Genomic DNA, 24,407 nt, shown 5'->3' on the forward strand with positions numbered 1-24,407 from the left:
TTTGATTCCCTGTAGATTTTTCTTTATTTCACTTAATGCAGCCTTCATTTCGGCCTGGGTCTTTTTTATGCCATTGAAGTACCCAATGAGGTTCCTGAAACATCCTGATAACCAGCGTTTTGAACTGTTCATCTGATAAGTTGCATATCTCCATTTCATTTAGTTCTTTTTCTGGAGTTTTGGTCTGTTATTTCATTTGGCCTTATTTCTTTGTCTCCTCATTTTGGCAGCCTCCCTGTATTTGCTTCTGTGTATTGGTAGAGCTGCTTTGACTCCCTGTCTTAGTGAACCTGTTAAGTTATATGGGGTGGAGTCTTAGGTTATCACCTGGCCTGGCAACCCGTGTCACCACTCCGTTGCTCTGTGTGGGTGACAACTCACAGTGGGGACAATGCTGCTGCCTGGCCTCTGGAGTTTTGCCAGGGTGGAAGCTCTCTCCCCACTCACACTTCATGTTCTCCCCATATGGCACTGCTTCCCTTCCACTTGTTGCCCTGGTACTGAATCCAAGAAAGGGTGGGTCTGAGTCCTCAGTCCACTGCAGGCCCTTTAAGAGGACACAGTTTTTTCTTCTGCCCCAGCCCCTGCTTGATTTTACAGCCAGAAGTTATGGGGACTTATCTTCCTGACACTGGGATTCTGGGCTGGGTGATCTGGACTGGGGCTGGTATCCTTTGCTCTGGAGGTATCCCTCCCTTTTTTTATCTACTACATTTAAATGTAGTATCACCCATTCCAGTTTCTATGCCTCTGTGCATTTCCATGCCTCTTCACATCTCCACCCCTCCTACCCTTCTGGATGAACGTGGCTTTTTTAAATCCTTGGTTGTCAGACTTACGTACAGCTCAATTTTCTGACAATTCTGGCTGAAATTTGTTTTGTACTCTAGTATTTTTTGCTATAGTTGTATGCAGAGGCGAGGAGTGTCTACCTACTCCTCCATGTTGACTGAAGTCCTCCATACTTTTAACCTATTTGTGTCTTTTTTTTAAATACTTTTCTTGTAGATAAAAGTTTGTTCTTGTTTTTTTATCCAATTTGACAAATTTTGCCTTTTAATTTATACCATGTACAATTAATATGATTGATATGGTTAGACTTTATTACCTTGCTGTGTTTTTTTATTCGTCTTCTTTTGTTTCCCTTTTCCTTTATGTGACTTCTTTTGAATTAATGGAATATTTTTATGATCTCATTATATCTCCTTTGTGGGGTTACTAGTTATAACACTTTATTATTTTAGTGTAGTTATATTAAGGTTTGTATATACATTTTTAAATTTATTGATTTTAGAGAGGGAGAGACACATCAATTTGTTGGTTATTGCTTGATTCTTGTATGTGGCCTGACCAGGTATCGAACCAGTAACCTTGGTGTATCAGGACAATGCTCTAACCAACTGAGCAACTGGGCCAGGGCTGTAGTATACTATTTTTAATTTAATTTAATTTAATACATTGTAGTATACTATGTAGTATACCATTTTTAATTTATCAGAACAGTTTACCTCTCGTGATATAGTATGGCATTTCATGTAGAATAAGAATGTATAATAGTATACTTGTTTCTCTCCTTCATGATTTCACTTGTTATAAATTCCACAATACATTATTTTTGTTTAGTCAATTATCTTTTTAAAGGTTTTAAATAGTACGAAAAACTCATACATATGTAATCTCATACTTAACCTTTTAGTGTTCTTTATTCCTTTACATAGATCTCTATGGTATAATTTTCCTTTTGCCCAAAGAACTCCCTTTTCACATTTTTTGTAGTGCAGATTTGCTGTTGAAGAATTCTCTTAACTTGTGTGTATCTGAAAATCTAGTTGCCTTCTTTTTCAAATACGTTTTCCCTGTATATAGATTTCTAGGCTGTCCTACCCTTCCCTCTCCCCCAGTATTTTAAAATGTTGCTCTACTGTCTTCTTACTTGCATAGTTCCAGTGAGAAATGTCATCTTTTTCTTGGTTCCTAGTTAATAAATTTCTTTTTCTCTGGCTGCTTTTAAGATTGCCTTTATCACTACTTTTGAGATATTTGATAATAATATGCCTTGGTGTAGTTTTACTCATGTGTCTTTTGCTTTTAACTAACTAGATTAGTTGATCTTGGATATAGTTTTATAGTTGTCATCAAATTTGGAAAATTTTTGGCCATTATGTCTTCAGGTATTTTTTCTGTCCTCCCCCTCTTCCCTTCTTTCAGAGACTCTTCAATTACTCATGTATTATAGTGCTTGAGGTTATCCTACAGCTCACTGATGACCTTCAGGTTTTGGGGGGGTTTTACTCTATTTGGGAGTGCTTCTATTGCTATGCCTTAAAGTTCATTTATCTTTTCTTCTGTATTGTCTGTTCTGCCATTAATTGCATCTAGTATTTTTCATCTTAGACAAAAGCTTGATTTGTCTTTATGTCTTCCATGTTTCTGTGTAAGATAATGTCTGTGTAGGTTCTGAGGTGTTTTCAATTGATTATGTCATTACATGGGTCACGGGTTCCTGCCTTTTTGCCTGCCTGATCTTAGGTTAGATGCCAGAATTTCACCTTGTTGGGTTTTGGATGCTTTTGTATCCCTACAAATCTTGAACTTTGTTCTAGACTGCAGTTAATTTTGTTAGGTAGGTCCAAAGCTCAGTCTAGAACTATTATTCTTCACTACTAAGGCAAGTACTTTACCTACTATCCCATAAGTTATGAGGTTTTATTTTTCAATCTAGCTGATGGGAACAGGCATTGTTCCCAAACAACCCTGGGCACTGTTCCCTTTGATGTTTTCTGATGGTTCTTTGCTTTGGATAGTTTCCTCACATGCATGTGCTGATCATGTTTAGGGGAACCCTTTACAGATTTCTTTCTGTGTGAGGGTTTTCTTTCTTTCTATACTGCTCTCTTCTCTGGAATTCTCTCCTAAAGTTTGGTTTCCCTAAACGGTCAGCTGAGAGTTTACCAGACTACCCTGCTGTTCCCCCTTTCTATGCTGTGGCTTAGAAACATTCTCAAGGCAGTAAACTGGGGCAATCTCAGGCTCAGGACTCAGTGTATTTGTTTTCTGTTTTTCGGGACTCATTGCCCTTCACTGCCTGGTGTTCACTGTCTTGAAAACCATTGTTTCTTATATTTTATCTGCTTTTTAAAAATTATTTTTCATGAGAATGTAAATGTGGTCCTTGTAACTTGATCTTGAAACAAAAATTCCAGCAGTCTGGTTTTAACAAGCCCTCCAAGGAATTCTGATACATGTAAAAGTTTGAAAACCATATAGATATATAAATTTAATGTTGATTATTTCACTAACACTATCAATCATGTACCATGAACACAGGATTATATGAGTCAGTAAATTTAATTTTTGGAGGAAAAAACATTTTTGTAAGTAAATTCTCACATTCCTATGGTTTGCAGCATGGAAGAGATATCAGACATTTCAATTATTGTGAAACATTTCAAATATTTATACAGTCAGGATAGATGGAGATTGGGGCAAGGGGAGGAAGGGTTTGTAAAATAACCATATTTCATTAATGTTGCTATGGTACAAAATGGTTTTAGACATTTAGCTTTAACCTATCTAATGATTTCTTTAACTGTGAAGCTGTTATAAATGTTAGATGTCAATACAAATCTTAGTAGAATTAGTGGCCTCAAGATACGGTCCCATTATACAATCACTCTGCTCTAAAGGATCCTAGAAAATAGAGGAACAGTTCTTCTGGAAGTCAGGAAAATAATTGATACGAATCCTTTGAAGGGAATTTGTCAAGTAGTAGTTTTCCTTATTTTTAGAAAGTTTCCTGCCAGAAACTTAATTTTTTAAAAGATTTTATTTATTTATTTTTAGACAGAGGGGAAGGGAAGGAGAAAGAGAGGGCGAGAAACATCAATGTGTAGTTGCCTCTTGTGTGTTCTCCAACTTGGGGACCTGGTCTGCAACCCAGGCACGGGCTCTGACTAGGAATTGAATCAGTGACCCTTTGGTTTACTGGCCAGCACTCAATGCACCCAGCCACACAAGCCAGGGCCAGATTTTTCTTATTCAATCCCATTCTGCAGAATGCATCAGCTGGAATAAGCAACTACAGAACACCTAGGATGGCACTATTAGGAAAAAAGATTGAATCTTTATCAGACTCAGATTGAATCGTTATTAGACCCTGGCATTGGGTCTAAATTCTGTCTTAATTTATCATTGTGAATTTATAAAATGCAGCAAAGTAAAAGCAAAATTGGAATACCTGGGCTAGTGATCAGTGAGGGAAAGAAACAAAGGGAGATTTAAATATTTCCTTTTTAAAAAATTGATGTTTTCAGTTTTCTCCATTACAAATAATGCTGTAATGAACATTGTCTGAATTTCTTACAAGTACCACATAGCAAACTTAAGGGGAATTTTTGTTTCCACAAATTCCTGGAAGTGGAATTTTTGGATTAAAGAGTATGCATGTTTCACAATTTGACAGATCAGTTGAATAAGTTATCTTACATGCATACAATGGAATGCAGCCCTTAAAAAGAATAAGTTAAATTTATGATATTTTTAAATGTCCAGAGTATATTATTAAATTGAAAAAGGAGTTATTGCTTTATAAATCCCATTAACATTTACATAGACACGTTAGTATTTCAGAGACGAAAACCTGGAAGAATATAAAAAATTGGTTAACTCATTTATCAAATTCAAAAATTACTTTTCACATTATGTAAATAGTGCATGGATAAATTCATCTTGTAAAAATAAATTAATACATATGCATAAACACCTGTACTAAAGAACTCAAAGTTTTATTCATAAAAGTCCACAATTTTAGACAACCCAAAGTTTATCAACTAGTGAATGAATAAAAAAATTTGGTATATCCACACAATGGAATACTACTCAGCAATAGAAAAGAACTATTGATAAATGATATAACATGGATTAATCTCAATCATTATGCTAAGAGAAAGATGCCATACCCAAATATTACATACCATATGATTTCATTTATAAAAAAATTTGGAAAGGGCAAAGCTATAGTGACAGCAGATCAATGGTGGGCCAGGAGCTGGAGGTGTGGGTGACTACAAAGGAGTATGAAGGGATTCTGGGGGGTAATAATGATTGATACCATGATTATGGCATCGGCTATCTACATTTGTTAAAATTTATCAAAGTATATACTTAAAACTGCTGAATTTTATTGCATGTAAATTTTATTTCAATAGTCTATTTTTTAAAGTACAGATAATTTTTTTGACTACCACTCCCAAACCGGTACCTTCACTCCCCAGGAACAACCCCTCCTCTCTCCACACAGGTTAAACAAGTAACCACTATCACACACTTGGGAAAATCTACACTTTTATATTACTTTACAACACTGTGCCATTATTTGGCTTTTTCCACTAACTCTATCTTAGCCATCTTTTAATTACAATGTATAGTTTTACATCATTCTAACTCCTGATGGTATTCCATAGTATGGCTATACCATGGTTTATTTGGCCATCTCTCCGTCATTCAACCATATTTGAATTCGTGGTATGCCAAGTCCAAGGACTACAATGGAATATAAAAATGGACTAGAGTCCTGCCTTCTTAGTGTTTTTCACCCAAGTGGGTAAAAGGAATGTTGTCAATAGTAATATTAAAGTGAAGAGTAATTATTCTTTGAGCCAGAGTCATTCAGTCAACAAATTTTTCCTAAGGGAGTTAAACTTGAAATAGATTTTTAGAGTGGGTGAGCATCCAAAAAAAATGCAGTAACAATGTAGGAGTATGTGGGAAGTGGCGAAAATTAAACGGAACTTTCTTTTCCATAGTTGTTTACAAGATGTATGCCTTATTTTGTAATCACAAAAACAGTAAGATCATATATATTCTTAAAGTGAGAAGGCGTCCCACTTCCTCCACATAAGGAATCAATCTTACTTGTTTCTGGAAGAGAAAAGATAGAAAAGCCAGCCTTCCTCGTTGGCTTCTCTTACAAAGCTTCAGTGGTTGAAAATGTCTCTGAGTTCTCTCGTGTTGACGTAGGATTAGGGATCTTCAGTACGACCTCGCGTGGGGTTAGAAACATCTAGGCCAAGCTTATTCATCGATTGCCACAAGCTGTCCGCTTGCTCAATCGGCTTTTAACTACTTAGAAAGCAAGGCCCGTCTTCAACCCTCCACTAGGGCAACAGTCCCGTCGGCTCGTACAACGTGTACGTTCAGGGGGCGGAGGAACCTCCAGTGCGCGTTGCTTTAGAAGTCGCCCTAAAGGCAGAATAGACGGAAGTTAACTACCGCTTAACCCACAATGCACAGCTCACCTTTCCGGAAGCAAGGATTATAACCTCCCGGACTCACTCACCCGGCAGAGGTGTTTCGCGTAGAGTCTGATTGGAAGTGACAGAACGGTGCATTGTGGGACTTTTTATCCCAGTACGCATGTGCTAACTGACCCCGCCGTGTTCCTGGAGCCACGTCCTGGAGGTGGCGGCGACTAGAGAAGCACGTAAGCGTAGCTGGCCACGCCGTTCCGTACGCAGGCGCAGTGGCTCGGGCAGTACCGGAAGCGCTAGGGGGATGGGCCGGGGGTGACGCGTTTCTGTCCGCGTTGGAGGGGCCGGGCCGCTGTCGGAGTCGCCAAGGCTGCCGCGTGACGTGGCACAGCCGAAGCCTTAACGCTAGAGCCAGAGCTGGCGAGCCAGTCGTTGTGCAGGTCTGCGCCCCGCTTATTACAGTCCCGGAGGTTCGTCCGACACGCCGGCTAGGGAGCCGCCCCTGCCGCCCTCTTCCTCAGGCCGTGCCTTTTCGCTCAGTGTGCCTGGAGCGTGAAAGGAAAAGGCCGGGGGAAGCTCCTGACCCCTTCTGTTTCTGCCCATCGCAAGTGCCACTACCGCCATGGGCCTCACCATCTCCTCTCTCTTTTCTCGTCTCTTCGGCAAGAAGCAGATGCGCATTTTGATGGGTGAGTGAGCAACCAAGACCTGAGTCCCAACCCCAGTCCGAGTTCGGCGGCTTCCCGGCCTGTTTTTGCCTTAGTCCGCTGTGGTGGGGGAGGGGCGGCGGTTGGGGGTCGAGAGGAATTCTTAAGGGGGAACAATGGGGTTAAGGATGAGTGGTCTTCCCAGACCGGTCCAAGAGCCCTTATAGCGGCTTGGGCAAGGTGATCTTCTACGTTTGGCTTTCTCTCCTTGCTGTTACTAAAAGCTCAACAAGATTGGGCGGAGATGTGGGGGAAGCGAACTCTCGGGTCTCGCCGAGCCCGGAAGACTTTGGCGAGCGTCATTCTGAGAGTGCCTTCTGGCTCCTCTCTACCCCGGGTGTGCTGCGGTCGGGAGGGAGGCAGAGCGACCGACTCCAGCCTTCCGCCCCGTGTACACACTCTGCACACTGGTGTGGAATGTGAACGAGCGGTCGCCGAGAGCCCCGAGCCGGCCGGGGGAGGAAGTGTCCGGGCCCAGTGCGCTGGCAAAGGAACACCGAAGAATCAGAAGAGTCCGGAGTCCTCAGCACTCGTTTCTCTAAACTTTGTTTCGCCCTGGATTCCGCTTCATATTTTTTTCTTTTCTTTGTTAGTACCTCTGAAAACTGAATTTTTCATGAATGTTTCTTTTAGCCTCTCTCAACAACTAAATATATTTTGTTTACTGTCTTTGGTTTTCAATTTTTTTTTTTATCGGTAACTTTATTAGACCAGCTGGCTAGGTGTAATGAAAAAAACTTTTAGAAAGCAATTTTTTTAAAAGGTGGAAACAAATTTTAAGTAACTGAACATCATGACGCTTAATTTTAGGGCAGTCTTCTTAATAATTGCAAAGGTGTTTTTTTAATTTTGGGGGAAAATAGGCTTTTTCAAAACTGCTTTTCAGGGTCATTTTTCGCTCAGCTGAGGGAGAAGGGTCTTGTCACTTGGGTGATGTAGGCAACCCCTCCCCCCGTGGTGCTGTGAGTAGTCTCTGCATCACAGCTAAGCTCCATGCGTACCAGAAATGTTAAAAAGTGCCCCTCGGACTCTAAAATTGAAACTTGCTGGCTCATTATCTTGTTTTCCAGAGAGTGGAAGGGGTAAAAGGTTTTATTTTCGAGTGCTACCATTCAAAGTTTTCCAAAGCAAGGTTCAGTAATATTTGAAGGTGTATTGAGATTAAGGGTAAACACGTTTGCTTCTTTTATTTTCCTGTTAAGATTCTAACTTTGCAATTCATGGAACAGTTGTTAATGAAATATTAAGATTAAGGGTAAACACACTTGGTTCTTCTTTTTCTTTTTTATTTTCCTGTTAAGATTCTAATTCTTCACAATTCATGGAAAAATTGTTAATGAAAAATTCACAAAGGTAAATCAAAATACTTTCTTTTTCAAAGAGTTTCTCAGATTTCATTTAGGACGACGAAGTTTAGTAGGACAACCATATTATTTAGGCTTTAAAAGTCGCTGGAAAATGGCAGTCTGAAAAAGGATCTGAAGTTAATGGGTGGACTTTGGACTGTGATAAATGAATTTTTCGGACTGTTCCTTAAAGAGATTAACTAGTATGTTCTTGTGTTCCTGGAAATGTAGTATGGTTGGTCCTTTTACTGAAGATTATTAGAAATGAGTAATTCATTTCCTTAGTCTTTGTGATGGCTAAAAGATTAGAGGGAGAAGAAAGGTAGAATTATGCTGTAAGCACTTTTCTGTTTTTGGTATATTAGGGGAGCATTTCTTCCCCTACTCCCCAAAAATGATGGAAAGAAAATGGAAGAAGAAAAATACTTAACTTTGCATTTGTGCAGGGGATAGAAGTCATGGTCTGGAATTACTCATTTCATGTTAAATGTGTTTATTTCTTGTTTTTTTAGATTTTATTTATTTCTTTTTAGAGAGAGGGGAAAGGAAGGAGAAAGAGGGGGAGAGAAACATCAGTGTGTGGTTGCCCTCCTGCGCCTCCCCCCCAGGGACCTGGCCCACAACCCATGTGCCCTGACTGGGAATCCAACCTGCGACCCTTTGGTTTACAGGCTGGCACTCAATCCACTGAGCCACACCAGTCAGGGCTGTTAAATGTTTTATTACTCAGGTTTGGTATTCTTGTTTTGCATTATAATTTCAGGATAATCAGGTTTCCTTGACTAAAAGCACTGCAGGCACAAGGATGACTTTTATGGTAACTCATGAAATGAAGTATAACCATATGATGGATAGAGAAAGGTGATTTGGAAGTTCGATAATTCTTAGAAGTTTTTGTCCAGCTTCATGAGTGATGGCATAAATAATAGACACTCTTAAGATGTCTGCCCCTATTGAAATATTCTAATTAAAAAGATGCAGTTAGCTACTGAGTCTGGTTTGCCAAATGATTGTTGAGAAGTTTTAAATTTTATTCCTATACCTGCTCCCGAAAGTTCAAGTACTTTAAAATGTGTTTGAAGTTACAGCTTATAGTCATCTACTTAAAAACTATCAGGTTTAAAGTCATTTAAACTGTAGATTGACAGAAATCTGTCAACAGAAGTGTTTTCTTCCCAAAGAGAAATTACTCCTGTGACTGATACTGACCTTAAATTCAAAGTTTTTAACGTACATCTCTCATGTAGCCCTGCATTATGCTATTTTATGTATGATCTGGTAAGATGTAATTTTGGTAAATGACTCCCCACATTTTGTTTATATCTGAAAACCACTGAGGTATTCTATGGAGGAATTACTATCCCCTGAACTTGCAAGTTTCTGGCTGTTGAAAAGCTGTAAAAGTGTAGCTTTCTAAAAGATTGCTAATATCAGTAAAGTTCTGCCTTGACCTTATATGTGACTATTTTGGTGGGAGGGGGGGCACGACCAGAGAGGATCCTCTGATGGTCAGACCTTTGAGTAATTAGATAAAATATTAAGATAGAGTGTCTCCATCAGAAAAATCTGAAGGCAGGATGGCAGTGTATAAATACTATTGGAGAGCTCTAACATCTGGCTAGGATTTGTTTTGTTTTGTTTTGTTTTTTTAATTAAAAAAATTGAGCTGTAATTTACATAACATGAAATTCATCCCTTTAAAAGATACAATTCAGTGGTTTTTAGTATAGTCACAAAGTTTTGTAACCACCACCACGGTCTTATTTCTAGAACATTTCCATCAGCCCAGAAAGAAACCCCATACCCATAAATTGTCGTGTTTCTATGGGTTTGTCTATTTAGAATATTTTGTATAATGGAGTTGCACAATATGTGACCTTTAGTGTCTAGTTTTTCACTTAGCATCATATTTTCAAGGTTTATTGATACTATGTGTCAGTACTTCATTTTTTTTTTAGCTGACCAATTTTGTTGTGGATGTGTGTGTGTGTGTGTGTACATACACACACACATACATACATACATACATATACATACCACATTTTGTTTATCCATTCATCAGTTGATGGAACCATGTTTCCACTTTTTTGGCTAATATGAATGATACTGCTGTGAACATTTGTTAGTTTTTGTGTGGGCATATGTTTTTAATTTTCTTGGGTAAGTAAATACCTAGGAGTGGAATTGTTGGTTAACATTTTGAGGAACTGACAAACTGTTTTCCAAAGCAGCTACACCATTTTATATTTCTACCAGTATGAGGGATTTAATTTCTCTATAAAACCTAGGGTTTGAATATCTGTTTTCTATTATTCCTGTGATTCTGGGGACATTTCTGCATCTCAAATGCTGCATCTGAAAAATGGAGGGTTATTGTGGAGAATAAATTATAAAAATGTATGGAATCACCTAGTGATGTGGTTGGAACAGAGTAAACATTCAATTTTAAATTACTATGAAGTTGTATTCCAAGCTTCCTGGTAGAAAATTTGAAAGATAAAGGAAAAAGTGAAGAAAAATATTAGCTGAAATGTTATGCACCTGAAAATATACTTATTTTCTCTCCATTCCTTTTTCTTTCTGCATTTGTTTGTTTTTTTTTTTTTTCCGAGTTAACACATTTGGAATCTAGCTTAATTAATCTATAACTATTTTTTATACTTATATTTTATACATAAGAAATACTTATGTTTTAAGTATAAAGTATACTTACATTTTAAATATAAGTATGCCATAGTTTGGTAGACATACTTTTTAATGATTGGTAAAGATTTGGCGGGGGCGGGGGGAGGATAGTTTTGTGTGTTAACACTTTGGTCAAATTGTAGGTTTAGTTAAGGGAGAACCAAGTAATTTCAGTGTATCTTTCAATACAGTAAGTTGTTTATCAGGGGGGGAGGGAGGGAGGGCATAACTGGACTGTACAGATTAGAGTTTTATCTTGACTAGTTGAGAATTGGTTATAGTTTTTATTTTGTGGAGAAGTCTCATTGCCAAATACTGCAACATTAAGGAAATACAAACAAAAAATTACTAAAGTAGCACAAAATTGTTAGACCAACATGTTTTTGAGTAAAGAAAGACCTAAAAGAGTTTTAAGTGGTGGTATACATGAATGTGTGCTGCTTTTGATAGAAAATACCTTTTAAAAAAACTTCTGGTTTTCACATATATAGCACTACCCTTTGGGGCACGAGCCAAAAGATACCTTTGTGATTTTAGAATCTTCTGTGTGGCTACAAGTCATTTAAATATTGTCTTACAATTTTTTACTTTAAAAATAACTTGTGGATGCTTAAAAAACTTTATGCTTGTATTATTTTGCATACTGCCTTATTAAAAGTATATATATAAACATAAATATATATACGTGTATATATATATATATATAAAAATATATTTAAGGATCTTAAGCAGTTATCTTTCTGACAGGTGCATCAGGAGCCTAAGCAGTTCAACATTTTAATAAAGGAAATCTGCTTGGGAAATTGTTCCTTTTTAAAAAAAATATGTGTTTGTTGATTATGCTATTACAGTTGTCCCATCCCCCCCCTTCACTCCACTCCATCCTGCCCACCCCCTCCCTCCCACATTCCCCTCCCTATAATTCTGTCCATGGGTCATACATACAAGTTCTTTGGCTTCTACATTTCCTATACTATTCTTACCCCCTGTCTATTTTCTACCTATCATTTATGCTACTTATTTTCTGTACCTTTCCCCCCTCTCCCTCCCCACTCCCCTATTCATAACCCTTCGTGTGATCTCCATTTCTGTGGTTCTGTTCCTGTTCTAGTTGTTTGCTTAGTTTGCTTTTGTTTTTGTTTTAGGTGTGGTTGTTAATAACTGTGAGTTTGCTGTCTGTCCTTTTTACTGTTCCTATTTTTTATCTTCTTTTTCTTAGATAAATCCCTTTAACATTTCATATAATAAGGGCTTGGTGGTGATGAACTCCTTTAACTTGACCTTATCTGAGAAGCACTTTATCTTCCCTTCCAGGAAATTGTTCTTTTTTAATGAAAGTAATATGTAGTTTATTGTGTTACAAAAAGATCTAGCAATGTGGAAGTAGAATATTATTAATTATGCATACAAACAGGTATAACACCTTTATTAAAAGAAAAGTCAGATTATTAATAACTTAAAATAGTTATATAATCATAATTTTTCCTGGTTTTCTTCCATTCCTTGTCAATATTTTTGGATATACACTGTTTTTAAATAGTGGTATGACGTCCATATGGACCCCAGTGATGACCAGTATGCGCTATAGTTCTCAAACTCATAACTCAAATGTTTTTTAATTGACATCTCAATTTCAATTCTTCTGACTTGGGCTTAGTTGTATTTGGACTTAGTTAAAGGGGAATTTTGCTTTATTTTAAAATTTGAACAAAATCACCCGAGGAGGATTTATACTCTCAAGAGAGCTTTTTTGAACAATAAAAATCCGTTTTCTGTATTTTTACTGAAGATGCCAAACTTTAAGGTAGCTACTTTTGTTTCTTTGTGTATTTTTTAGAATTATGTTTTCTGATCTTTTTGGTAATGTTCTGTTTTCAAACAAAACACTTCCTGCTAACAGTTGGATTTTCTTATGTTCATGAGTGAGGTCTGAGAGTGGGCTGCTCGCTGTCTATTATGTATGTAATAGTATTTTGGAAAGAATACACCTGAATCCTATTATGAAGAAGTGGGGACAAAGATTGATTAGAGGACACTGGAATAAGAAGGTATAAGATTTCCAAGTTTACAGAGATGTCTTAAAAGCTATCTTTATAGAGAACAGAGGAGAAAGGGTTGTTACGTAGAATGAGTGAATTGTCTGTAGCCTTTAGTTCTGTTTTGAAGTAACTCGTAAAAATTAAACTTGCACAGAAATGGTAATTAGGTAAGTGAGGTGATTTCTGGTTTTCTTTGAAAACTTTATAGCATTGGTTTTATGTGCCAAGTCTTGCTTTGATGTCGATACCTAAAAAACATCCTTGCTTATTAAATCAATACTCAATTGAATTCCAAAATCTGTGGTAGTGGCAATCCAGGTGGCCAGATTTGATGTCCTTACAACAATGGTATATTCAATGAGAATATTGGATACAGGCCTTCCATTTATGAAGGCTTTGGAAAACAATGGAGAATATGCAGATTTGAAAGAGTCATACTGAAAATAAGCACTTAATTTACTTTTCACTATCACTAATAAGTAGTGTACTCTCTTGTTCTAGTGTGGGTTTTTTTCAGAAACAATCATATTCTTCCACACTTGTATGGTCTCAAGAGGAAGCATTTTAAGAATTTAGACATATATTGGAGATGAATATGATGGGTTCATTTTTGCAACCCAAATTAACTAATGTTTTATTCTTATTTTTGCACATTTAATGTTGAATGTTAAGTAGAAGTAAAATTGGCCTCATTTTCCTTTATCATGTATGGAGACAGGGCATAGTATTGAGCTTACTGATCTTAAAAATTCTTTATTTACTTGTTCTTATGTGTTCTCTGATTCACTTTTAATTTTTTAATCTTAGTAGAGCATAGAATTAATACATACTTAAGTTGAAGAGATCATAGATTATCTGATCCAGTCCCCTTTAGAACTAATTCCTCTGGCCTCAGTTTCCTAAAGTGACTTGTTTAAAGGCTTGACTAGTTTGTGGCAAAGCAAATCTAGAGATTAAAGCCTGAGTCAATCAGATACTACTCTCTTCACTACATGCTGTCTCTTTAGGTCTAGAAAGTGAAATGAAAAGGCAACACTTTCTGTAGGAAGTATTTCTGTAGAAAGTGTTGCCTTTGGAAATCAGAAATGAGAATTTTATTTCTAACTCATTTATGCCTTGACCAGTCACCTTGAGCTTTCAAACTATGTATTTGTTGTAAAAGTACTTTTTAGTGTGTCCTTTTGATCTAGATTTAAAATCTATGATGTCTTTTTCTAGTTGGATTGGATGCTGCTGGCAAGACGACCATTCTGTATAAACTGAAGTTAGGGGAGATAGTCACCACCATTCCTACCATTGGTAAGAAAGTTTATAGGTGATTATTATAAAGTGAAATAGAATAATGTTTAATTTTGAAACTGCCTTGTTTTTAAGAGTCTTTGTTTTTAGAACAATTTTAGGTTCACAGAAAAATTGAGATGTTTCCCAAATTATCCCCTGCCCCGATACATCCATACCTTCCCCTATTGTCAGCATCACTCACTAGAGTGGTACAGCTGTTACAATTGATGAACCTCCATTTTTATATCATAATCACCAAAAGTTTATAGTTTACCTTAGGGTTCACTTTTGTTATACATTCTGTGGGTTTAGATAAATGTACAATGACATGTTCATCATTATAACTCCTAGGTTGTTAAGTTTGTTCATTATCTAGTGTGACTTTTAAGAAGCAATTCTGACATAATTCCACAATAAAGGGATTTATTTCCTTAATGATGTTGTGCACAACAGTCTTTTGTGTTTTTCTTTGTAGGTTTTAATGTGGAAACGGTAGAATATAAGAATATTTGTTTCACAGTATGGGATGTTGGTGGTCAAGATAAAATAAGGCCTCTCTGGAGGCATTACTTCCAGAATACCCAGGTAAGGCATGCTATACATTTTTAATAACTTTTCTTTATAGGTTTCATGCTCTAGAGTTTATATTAATATCTAATGTTTAACTAGCTGTTGGTGTTTACTATGTGAGTTGACATGCCTGTTCTCACTACTTCGTGTTCTTCAGTAGACTCTCACTCAAGCCTTTGAAGGCGCACTCAGTGGAAGAGTTACATAGCTATCAAAGTAATGTTTTAAAGTGGAGGGTTGTTCTCAGCATTGAATTAGATGTTTCATCAGTAGTTCTGTTGGTTTTATTAGTTTAGAAAATATGGTCTGTTTAACTTTCTGTCATTATAGTTTTTTATGAATGAATGTAAGACAGTCTTTTTTTTATCCCAGTTAATCATTACTTTATTAAAATACATTACAAAATTTTATTAAGATAGATCTGCGCAATTGATCTGTAAGGTATTTTTATATTATGTAGTGTATATAATACCGACATGGAGGAGACATTAGAGCAGAAGTTCTCAATTTGGCTGTGCTTTAGAATCACTTGGGCAGCTTTCACAATCCCAAAGCCCTAATTGTAACCCCAGACCACTTGAATCAGAATCTCTGGGAATATAAATTAGGCATTAGTAGTACTTCTCAAACTTTAATGTGCCTATTAAGTACCTGGGTATTTGTTAAAATACAGATCAATTCACTAGGGCCTGGCTGAGTAAGGCCTGAGGTTTATAGCAAGGTCTTGGGTAGTGGTGCTAATACTGCTGGTTTGGGGACCTTACTTTAAGGGAGGAGCAAGCTCTATTACAGAGATTTTCAACAGCAGCACTATGGACATTTTGGGCATTCCTGGCTTCTACCCACTAGGTGACAGTAACAACACCCTCCTTTCCCCCCAACCCAGTTGCAATAACCCAGAATGTCTCCACATACTGCAAAATATCCCCTAGGGACAAAATTGTTCCCTCTTGAGAACTACCACTCTAGTCTTACTCTTATATATAAGGAAACTGAAAGTTGGAATGACTTACCTAAGACTGGAGAGCCAGTTCTTGTTCTGCATTTCTGTTTAACCTGCTTCCTACTCTGTTGTGTTTTCCAAAATAATGTGATGTTAACAAGCACTTCATATGTTTAAGATTTGCAGATGTTAGTCATTCTTGGTCTCTAACACAAATTATACACAAATGAGGTACCTTGTCACCAGGTGGCAGTGAATACCCTAGATGAGTGGCTGAAAGCAACCAGGTTTAAGTAGTATGTCATGTTAAATAAGTGGCTTGGTTTTAGAGTGTTTCTATTCATTAGCATAGATGTGGTTAGAAAAAATATTTTGATACAAGTCACATGCTTTAAAAAACTATTTTGGAAATTTTCAAATAACCCAAAAGAGAGAATAATGTAATAAATTCCCACCTATTTCTTAATTTCAATAATTAGGATGTGGCCAATATTGTTTATTCAGTACTCCTCTCTAACGTACTTCAACTTTTGGATTATCTTAAAGTAAGTCATAGGAAAAACAAGTAAGTTATAGTTATTTCATTTAGGGAACAAGCTTTTGAAGTAAAATTAGGTGTGAAGTAGAACTCTTAATCAAGGGTAAGCCTGATCTTATCCCTAGGTTTTTTAAGAATATTTTGTAATTTACTTTGAGCTTGACTTGAGATTAGACCCATTCCTGGCCTCTTTGGGTCACCTTAAATCAAAAGTCCAAGTACTTCTTCCTAGGGACTTCATGCCTGCTGGAGAAAGCTTTATGCTACCTGATATAATCACAGCTAAGCTCTTACAGTTAGTTTTCCAGCATTCCTGACCAGTTCTTCTAGCTATAAAATTCAGAAGAAACTAATCATGCCATTTAACCATGCTTCTAACTTGTGTTAACAAACCAGGACAGTGTTTATTATTCCTCTTTCCTCACTAGATAATTCCAATTGTTTTGTTCCAAATAATTAAGTAAATATTTGGCCATTTAAGAAATCTTTTCTCAGCATAGCCAAGCTTATCTTTAGAATCCTAGCTATTTTACGCTCTTGATTCTAGGCAGTCCAAGGAAGTGAGTAACTTAGAATTTATTGTTAAAATAATTCTCCCTCTCAATAACATTATTTTGGGACTGATAGTGTTAACTTATAAGAGAATAAAAATGGATTGTTAATACAGAAAAAATTAGATCCCTTTTAGTGGCATTTACTCTTCTAGAGGGGTAGATTCTAAAATGGAATAGCTTTGGAAATAGGAAGAAAGGAGGAGCTAACATGTAAGTAAATACCTGTGGTAAGCCAAGCATCATAATAGATATTTTTATACTTTATATTTTAATTTTTAAAAGGCCCATAAAATTGGTAGTGTTGTTCTATAGAAGAGGAGGCATGATTATGGATTAGGTAATTTATATAATTAATAAGTAGTGCTAAGATTTTAATTTGGGTATCTTTTACTATGCCATACTGGCTTTCATAGTGCTGAAAGCGTCTTCAAAGATTAGGATGTTTAACATGATGGTTTTCAGATAAAGGAAATGGATTTGAAAGTTGCTATATCACAATGATATGTCTTTTAATGACTGTAGCCTTAAATAAGTATTAGGTACCCCAGCAAACTCAGTGTAATACTGAGAGGTGAATGTAAAATGATGTATATAGCCCTTTGTCCTTGGTGGATTTCATCTGGTTACTTACATAAATGATAACACAAGACACTTTGTGATGAAAGTGACAAATGATCATAAATACTCTGTGGTCAGGATTGTGGGGAGAACATTCAAAGTAATCGCTAGTATTAATAGGAATAGATTTTAATAAAGCTGTAAAGTTAACCTGCCCTCTCTCCAGTTGAAAAATTTTTGTACTTTCCCATTTTAACATTTTTAGAAAAGTCGATTCAACTAACCGCTCCCCAGTTCTACTTCTTTTGTAGAACACACAGAGGAGTAGCTACTTCGGTAAGTTAGGAGGAAAGCCCAGCTTGTTTTCAGAATTCTAATATTTGTGAATATCTTTAGGAATGATTATACTTTCCTTTGTGTTAAGAATTTCTTGTTTGATAAAGTCAGTAATCAGTTTTTCTTGATATATTTTGGTTAAGACTTCCTTATGGTCATTGAGTTGGCAGAAGCAACATTTTGGAGCAAGGCTAACTTTTCCTGATGAAGCATATAAAAACTGCTGTAGTGAGCGCCCTCCCCCTTTTTTTTTAACAATTTGTGCACACCTTTAAATAAGTTAGTAAATCGATGAATTTGGCTTATTCTTTTCCTTTTGTCCTCACTTGGGGCTATTTTGTTACCAGCACTTAAACATGCAAGGGCATAGGGAAGGAGGGAAATGGGGCAAATTATTCTTAGTGCAGTTGAAAAAAGTGATCAGATGGTTAAAAGTAAGATTTCTTTTGCTTTAAAATAGCGTTTCAAAAATAAGTAATTAAATAAAATAACATTTCATATATTGAAATAAAAAAGTGCTCAAATTGGTTTTCAGTACTTAGAGCCCCTTTCTTTTTCTATTTTTTATATAATAGGACATTGTCTTCCCAACACTTCCTTCTTGATAATGTTTTGCTGCCTATACTTGTGTTTCGTATTTAGTGTGCCCTTTAAATTTAACTGTCATAATTTATTTAAACAATTTTTCCCCAGGGTCTTATTTTTGTGGTAGACAGCAATGATCGTGAAAGGATTCAGGAAGGAGCTGAAGAGCTGCAAAAAATGGTAAAAATATTTTTTAAATTTTATCATTTCCAGGATGCATTTTTCTGGTCGACAGTGGTGGTGTTAGTGGTTGGCATGTTGTAACAGCGATTACATTACACAAATGAAAGTTCAGACCTAGTAAAAGTTTCTAGAAATAGTTCCTTGAGGAACTGTCATCACAGGTTCTTAAGAATATACATAAAAATTTCCTATAGAGTTTCTAAAATAACACACAGAAGAGTAGCTACTTCAGTAAATTAGGAGGAAAGCCCAGCTTGTTTTCAGAATGCTCCATGAGTGATTTTGATGCATATCATTGGTTGAGGCTGTGTCTACATTAGTCCAGTCTTTATTTTATAGATATAAAGTCTATAGTTTTGAAACTTTAGTGATGTGTAGGGATCCTGGTTCACATTCCTTATTCCTAAAGTCAAATTCCTTGTTCTCTGTATTGTGCCTGTAATGTATACTTTGAAATGTTTTGTAATAGTAACCATAATAAAGAATTCCATTGGAATTTGAGTGCCAGCCTGCGAACCAAAGGGTCGCTGGTTCGATCCCCAGTTGGGGGCATGTGAGAGGCAACCACACATTGATGTTTCTCTCCCTCTCTTTCTCTAGAAATAAATAAAATCTTGGGGGGGGGGGGGGGCGGGAAGAATTCCACTGGAATGCAGTAGGATTTTGATTTACATGGCATTTTGGCCTTACCAAAACCACTGTGTCAGTTCGTGTAACTAAATACCTGGTGGGGGATGGTTTGTCTAATGAGATAAATATCACCCCTACTTTTTTTTTTTGTAAACAGCTTTGATATAAAAGTCACATACCATAAACTTCACTCATTAAAATATAAAAGTTAGTTTCTCAGTTTACACAATGTTACCGCTATTATAGTCTAATTTTAGAACATTTCCTCGGCCCACAAAGAAATCTCAGAACTATTACTATTTATTACCCATTCCTTTCCTTACTCCACCCCATACCCCAGGCCTGACATCCAGTAATCTACTTTATGTCTTTATACATAAACCTATTCTGGATGTTCATATAGTTGGAATCATGCAATATGTGGTTAAACTTTTTGTTACTTTTCACTGAGCATAAATTTTCAAGGTTCATCCATATTGTATCATGTATCAGTGCCTTATTTCTACTGGCTCTCTACTCTTGGGGTTGGGTTGTTTTGTTTTGTTGTGTGTGTGTTTCTTTTTTTTGCTTTAAAATCTTAAAAAAAAAATTTATTATATATTTTTTCCATTACCATTTAGTCTCCTTATACTCCCCATCCCCAGCAGTCACCACACTGTTGTCCATGTGGTACTTATTCTTGTATCTTTCATGACGCTCTTAATTCCCTAATCATTACGTTGTCGCCTCACTGCTGTGTAGTTCATCCAGCTGGCTGGAAAGGATAAAAGTCCAAAAAGAGTCATTATCTAAATACTGTACTTTTACTACTAAGTACCATAAGATCCTGTCATAAATATTTATTGCCATGTATGTTTCTTCTACTAGCCAATCTTGACCTTCATGGATGATCATGAAGACTGAATGATTGATTTACCTTAATGGAGTATAGAATGATTGGCTTGAAAAGTTTTACTTTACATGAAGGCATATAATTATTTGCTCAGGATTTAAAAACTGAAGGATAAGAGATTTAAGTTAATAGTATATGTAGGAAGACAGTGTTTTACCTAGTTTGTTAACAATAATTGGATCCCAGTTTTATAGTTGTTAATGTCTTAGCTTTTATTTTCAGCTTCAGGAAGATGAGTTGCAAGATGCAGTGTTACTGCTTTTTGCAAACAAACAGGATTTGCCAAATGCTATGGCCATCAGTGAAATGACGGATAAATTAGGTCTTCAGTCTCTTCGTAACAGAACAGTAAGTATTTGGCTTATATTAATCTTCTGACTCTTAGAATTATTAAGATGATTGTTTTATCTAGTATTTAGTTTAAAAATTTATTAACTAACTGTCCCCTTTGAACAGGTGGTGAACATTATTTTACAGTAGTAAACTCCCGTTTATACAAACATGAGCCCTTTATTTTATACTTTTATAAATGTGTTCAATTTTACTTGAAAGTATGCTGATACCATCTCCACTTTTTTAGCTTTTAATATATATCTGTTAAGGATCCAAGGATTTAAATATCTTTATTTTATTTGATGTTTGTTATTTTACCCTCAAAATGTTTAGGATTGATAAATATGTGGAAAACTATGCTGTGAGAATCATAATACTTAAAGACTTTTGATATTTTTAATCTTATATGTTTTAAGTAGCCCTGCAGCAAATAATTTGTAATGTGGCTTTTAGCAGCCACATTTTAGATAGTACTGTTTTGTGCTGTTTGCATGGTAATGTCAAAAGCTTGCAGGACCTATAATTACGATACTAAATAAGCTTTAAAATGTAAAATTACAAGAAGTATTTGCTAATAGCTTATTTTATATCAGTGATTTAAATATTGGCAAACACAACATATGTTCTTATGTGTAAAGTTGGTATCACAAACTGTTAGCGTGCCTTGTGCTTTACAATAGTTTTTCATTAGCTTGTCAGCGAGGCAAATACTGTGCTGTTGTAGTAACTGTAAAGACTGTTTGCGATGTTCCAGGCTGTTAAATAAAATAAACTGCAAATGATACGAGTTTTCCATGCTATGACAATATGAATTCATGTCTTTTCCCAGCCTTTTTTTAGGGTATTTGGTGTTCAAATAATCACTTGGCAGCATGGTATACTTGCAGTGAACTTGAAATATTAAATGAAGGTCTTTATTCTAAGGCAAAATAAAACTGGTCAAAAAAGAAATTAATAAAAATAAACTATCCGTTATAGGTAATTAAGTTGCTTTATAGGTCTTTTTTAAAGGGAAACAAGAGGGTTATAAGTACCAGGTGGGTAGTTTTATTAGTTACTAATCTTTCCATGAATGTTCTTTTCAGATTAACTAGTGGATAGTCGATTAAATTTAATGTATGGGTAGGAGTAGCTTTAAATGTGAAAGTTTTCTGAGAAGCAAGAGTTATGAGAAAACTTACAACCTATATACAGTTACTGAGATCATTAAATATAAAATTAATCATTTGAGATGTAGTACTTTAATGTATTTGTTCATTTATTTCTGTGTTTTATATACTTTTTGTTTCCTTTTTTCCTGTACATTTACGGTAACTGCTGACTAAATAATACCCAGAGCAGTTGGGAGGAAAATAATTAATTTTCTGATTAAGAAACTTTAAACACTGTGTTATATGTGATTTTATGTTAATCAAGTGTTTCTTGTCCTTTCTTTATAGTGGTATGTTCAAGCCACTTGTGCTACACAAGGAACTGGTCTGTATGAGGGACTTGACTGGCTGTCAAATGAGCTTTCAAAACGTTAAATGAAACTGGATATCTAACCAAGGACATGTTTGATAGAATTGGTCTAGGCTTGTTACAACAAAATTAGTTTGCATCTTGGTTATTAAACAGTATCTGGGACTGGTTTGGGCAGAATATTACAGCATTTAAACTTATTTTGTTGCCAATTATTGTTTACCAAGTATAATGTTGCACTTCAGCAGTATGCTTGGTTTTTAAAAAATTCTCCTTAACTTGGGGGGAAAAGTGTCCTCTTAATTTTATTTCCTATACGCCTAGATGCCTGGATTTAGTTATTGTGACACCTTTAAATAAATCTGTTTTGAATGTTTTTTGAGCCCACAACAAATAATGTTTTAAAGTTATCCCCTTGCTACTTTACCGATGAACTTTATCATTCCTGGGACAGTCTGCTGATTTAAAAAAAAAATAAAAATGTTGCATTCCATTTGTATTCATTTTTCTCCCTTGCCAAAAAGATTTTCTAATACTACTTGTACCAGCCAGGGAAATGCTCCAAAACACTATTGAGATATCTTGCACTGAGACACTTAATATTTTTCCCCATTATTGACTCCTGGCTTCCATCAGCCAAGCTTACCTTGGTGTGGTTTGGATTTGATAGTTAATTAGTTCTGTGCTGGTAGCAAAGAGTTCATATTGAGATGATTTTTAATACCCAGCAGATTGTCTTTCTTTACATTGTATCTTTTTTATGTTGCATGTTGCTTTTGGTATCAGCCTGACTCTTTGCCCAGTATATGATAGTTCTGCTGATGTTTTATTGTTTATTGGTGAACATACCTTCATTGAGAGTTTTTGGAAAACTCATCAAACTCAAATGAATATGTTTTCTTCATAGCCCATTTGGGATTATTCCTAATAAAATGATAAAATATGTAATTGTCTGTGTTCTTTTTGAGTCTTAAAGATGTTTGAAATGGATTTTCTTATTTAGCAAAGTTGATTTATATATTTTACATACTGTGAACAATAATACAGATCCGGGTGAATTTACTAACTTTAAATTGGAAATAAAATATGGGTTGCTATTGTGTGTATAACAGAGTGGGGAAGCAACTTAAAAAATTAGTTTTATTTGACAGAATATTTTGACACTGTACATTTCTAAACGTAAATCAAGAATAAAAAGCTGTAATAAAATGAACTGCCCAAAACTTGTATGCATGTGTTTGTTTCACAGCTTAGGTTAGTTAAAGACAAGTGCTGTTTCATGGCAGAATAGACTGTTAGTGATGCTACTTTCCTACATACAAGAAAAAAGTTCATGAGCGCTTTTTAGCTTCACAAATTTCAGAACTGCAGAGAGCTGCATGTGACTACTGTATTTTGCCATGTATAATGCGTTCCTGTGTAAGTGCGCACCCACATTTTGGCCCCAAACTTTAAGGGAAAAAATCTTTCAATTTTTTAATTCCATTTTTTTGGTTATTTATATTTAGAACAAAACATTATCATATCCCAAGGTATTTTGCATAGGGTATTGTTATTGCTTTCTAGAGTTATGCTTTCAAAACATAAGCATAAATAAAAGAAAAACATTTATATAGATACAGAATTAGCACTACCCATGTATAATGCGCATCCTTATTTTCCCCTCAAATTTGGGCAAAAAGTGCACATTATACACAGCAAAATATGGTATTTTTTGTGTTAATGAGGCAGTGGAGGTATATAGCTCATTAACTACATCTGTTAAGTTGCTAAAGATTCAACTTGGTAACCTTATGAGTAACAGTTTTGTATATAATGTTTTATGTATTTTATAAACTTAGGTTTTTAATTAGTCATAATGACTTGTATAATCCAAAAAAATTTGTGGATTGAAATTTTATTTTCAAAACAAAACATACGCTTGTAAAATGTATAGTTTTGAATTGTAAAAAACAACAACAAAAAAACAGGATGAAGTGAAAGGAAATTGGAATTAAGTAGTGGATGATTGTCAAACAGGTTACTTTTCTAGCTCACCAGATGAATTTTCTTATTCTCTCCAAATAAAAAGGTATCATTTCTTGTTGGGTAAAACTAAGATCTGGTATAGTATGTGTAGCTTTATGGGGTGAGGTCTTAAACTTGAAAGGTTCAGTGTGAGGATCACAATTAAATTACCACTATTTTAATTTTAAAACAAGTAAATCAGAGATGCTTTCACACTCTGAAGAAAAGAGGAGAATTCATAGTCTTGTGATGTAAGGCAGGTTTTACTGTCATTGTTGAAAATGATTGCGTTAAGAAACTGAAGTTTCCTAATTTTCATTAAATGGGTTAAAGAAAGATTTGCAAGATTGCTCCACCCCCACCACCCTTTTTTAAGAAAACATTAAGTTGGCAAGTTTTTTACCTGAAGAAATTGCTTTTTCTCCAGAGTAGGTTTTTTTTTTTTAATCAAGAAATTCTGAAAGCCTCTGCTAGGACACCTGGTCAAGATGGCAGCATAGCAAGGTGGCTT

The 24,407-nt window shown here is 35.7% G+C and overlaps 1 protein-coding gene across 1 annotated transcript; it reads left to right on the top strand.

The window, feature by feature from the left end:
* The first annotated feature begins 6,530 nt into the window (after positions 1-6,530).
* ARF4 (ARF GTPase 4) lies at positions 6,531-22,837 on the top strand. Its single transcript, XM_024556541.3, has 6 exons — positions 6,531-6,937; positions 14,244-14,324; positions 14,782-14,891; positions 18,499-18,570; positions 20,318-20,443; positions 21,868-22,837. Exons 1-6 carry the CDS (start codon positions 6,871-6,873, stop codon positions 21,952-21,954), a joined length of 543 nt encoding a protein of 180 aa, XP_024412309.1. The 5' UTR covers positions 6,531-6,870; the 3' UTR covers positions 21,955-22,837.
* Positions 22,838-24,407: the final 1,570 nt, after the last annotated feature.

The sequence above is a fragment of the Desmodus rotundus genome, chromosome 8 (assembly GCF_022682495.2).
Source record: "Desmodus rotundus isolate HL8 chromosome 8, HLdesRot8A.1, whole genome shotgun sequence".
Lineage (NCBI taxonomy): Eukaryota > Metazoa > Chordata > Mammalia > Chiroptera > Phyllostomidae > Desmodus > Desmodus rotundus.

Coding starts and splice junctions, on each gene's coding strand:
- ARF4 (XM_024556541.3), top strand. CDS start 6,871: ATGGGCCTCACCATCTCCTCTCTCTTTTCTCGTCTCTTCGGCAAGAAG. Junction 14,325..14,781: donor CACCACCATTCCTACCATTG/GTAAGAAAGTTT, acceptor TTTTCTTTGTAG/GTTTTAATGTGGAAACGGTA. Junction 20,444..21,867: donor AGTCTCTTCGTAACAGAACA/GTAAGTATTTGG, acceptor CTTTCTTTATAG/TGGTATGTTCAAGCCACTTG.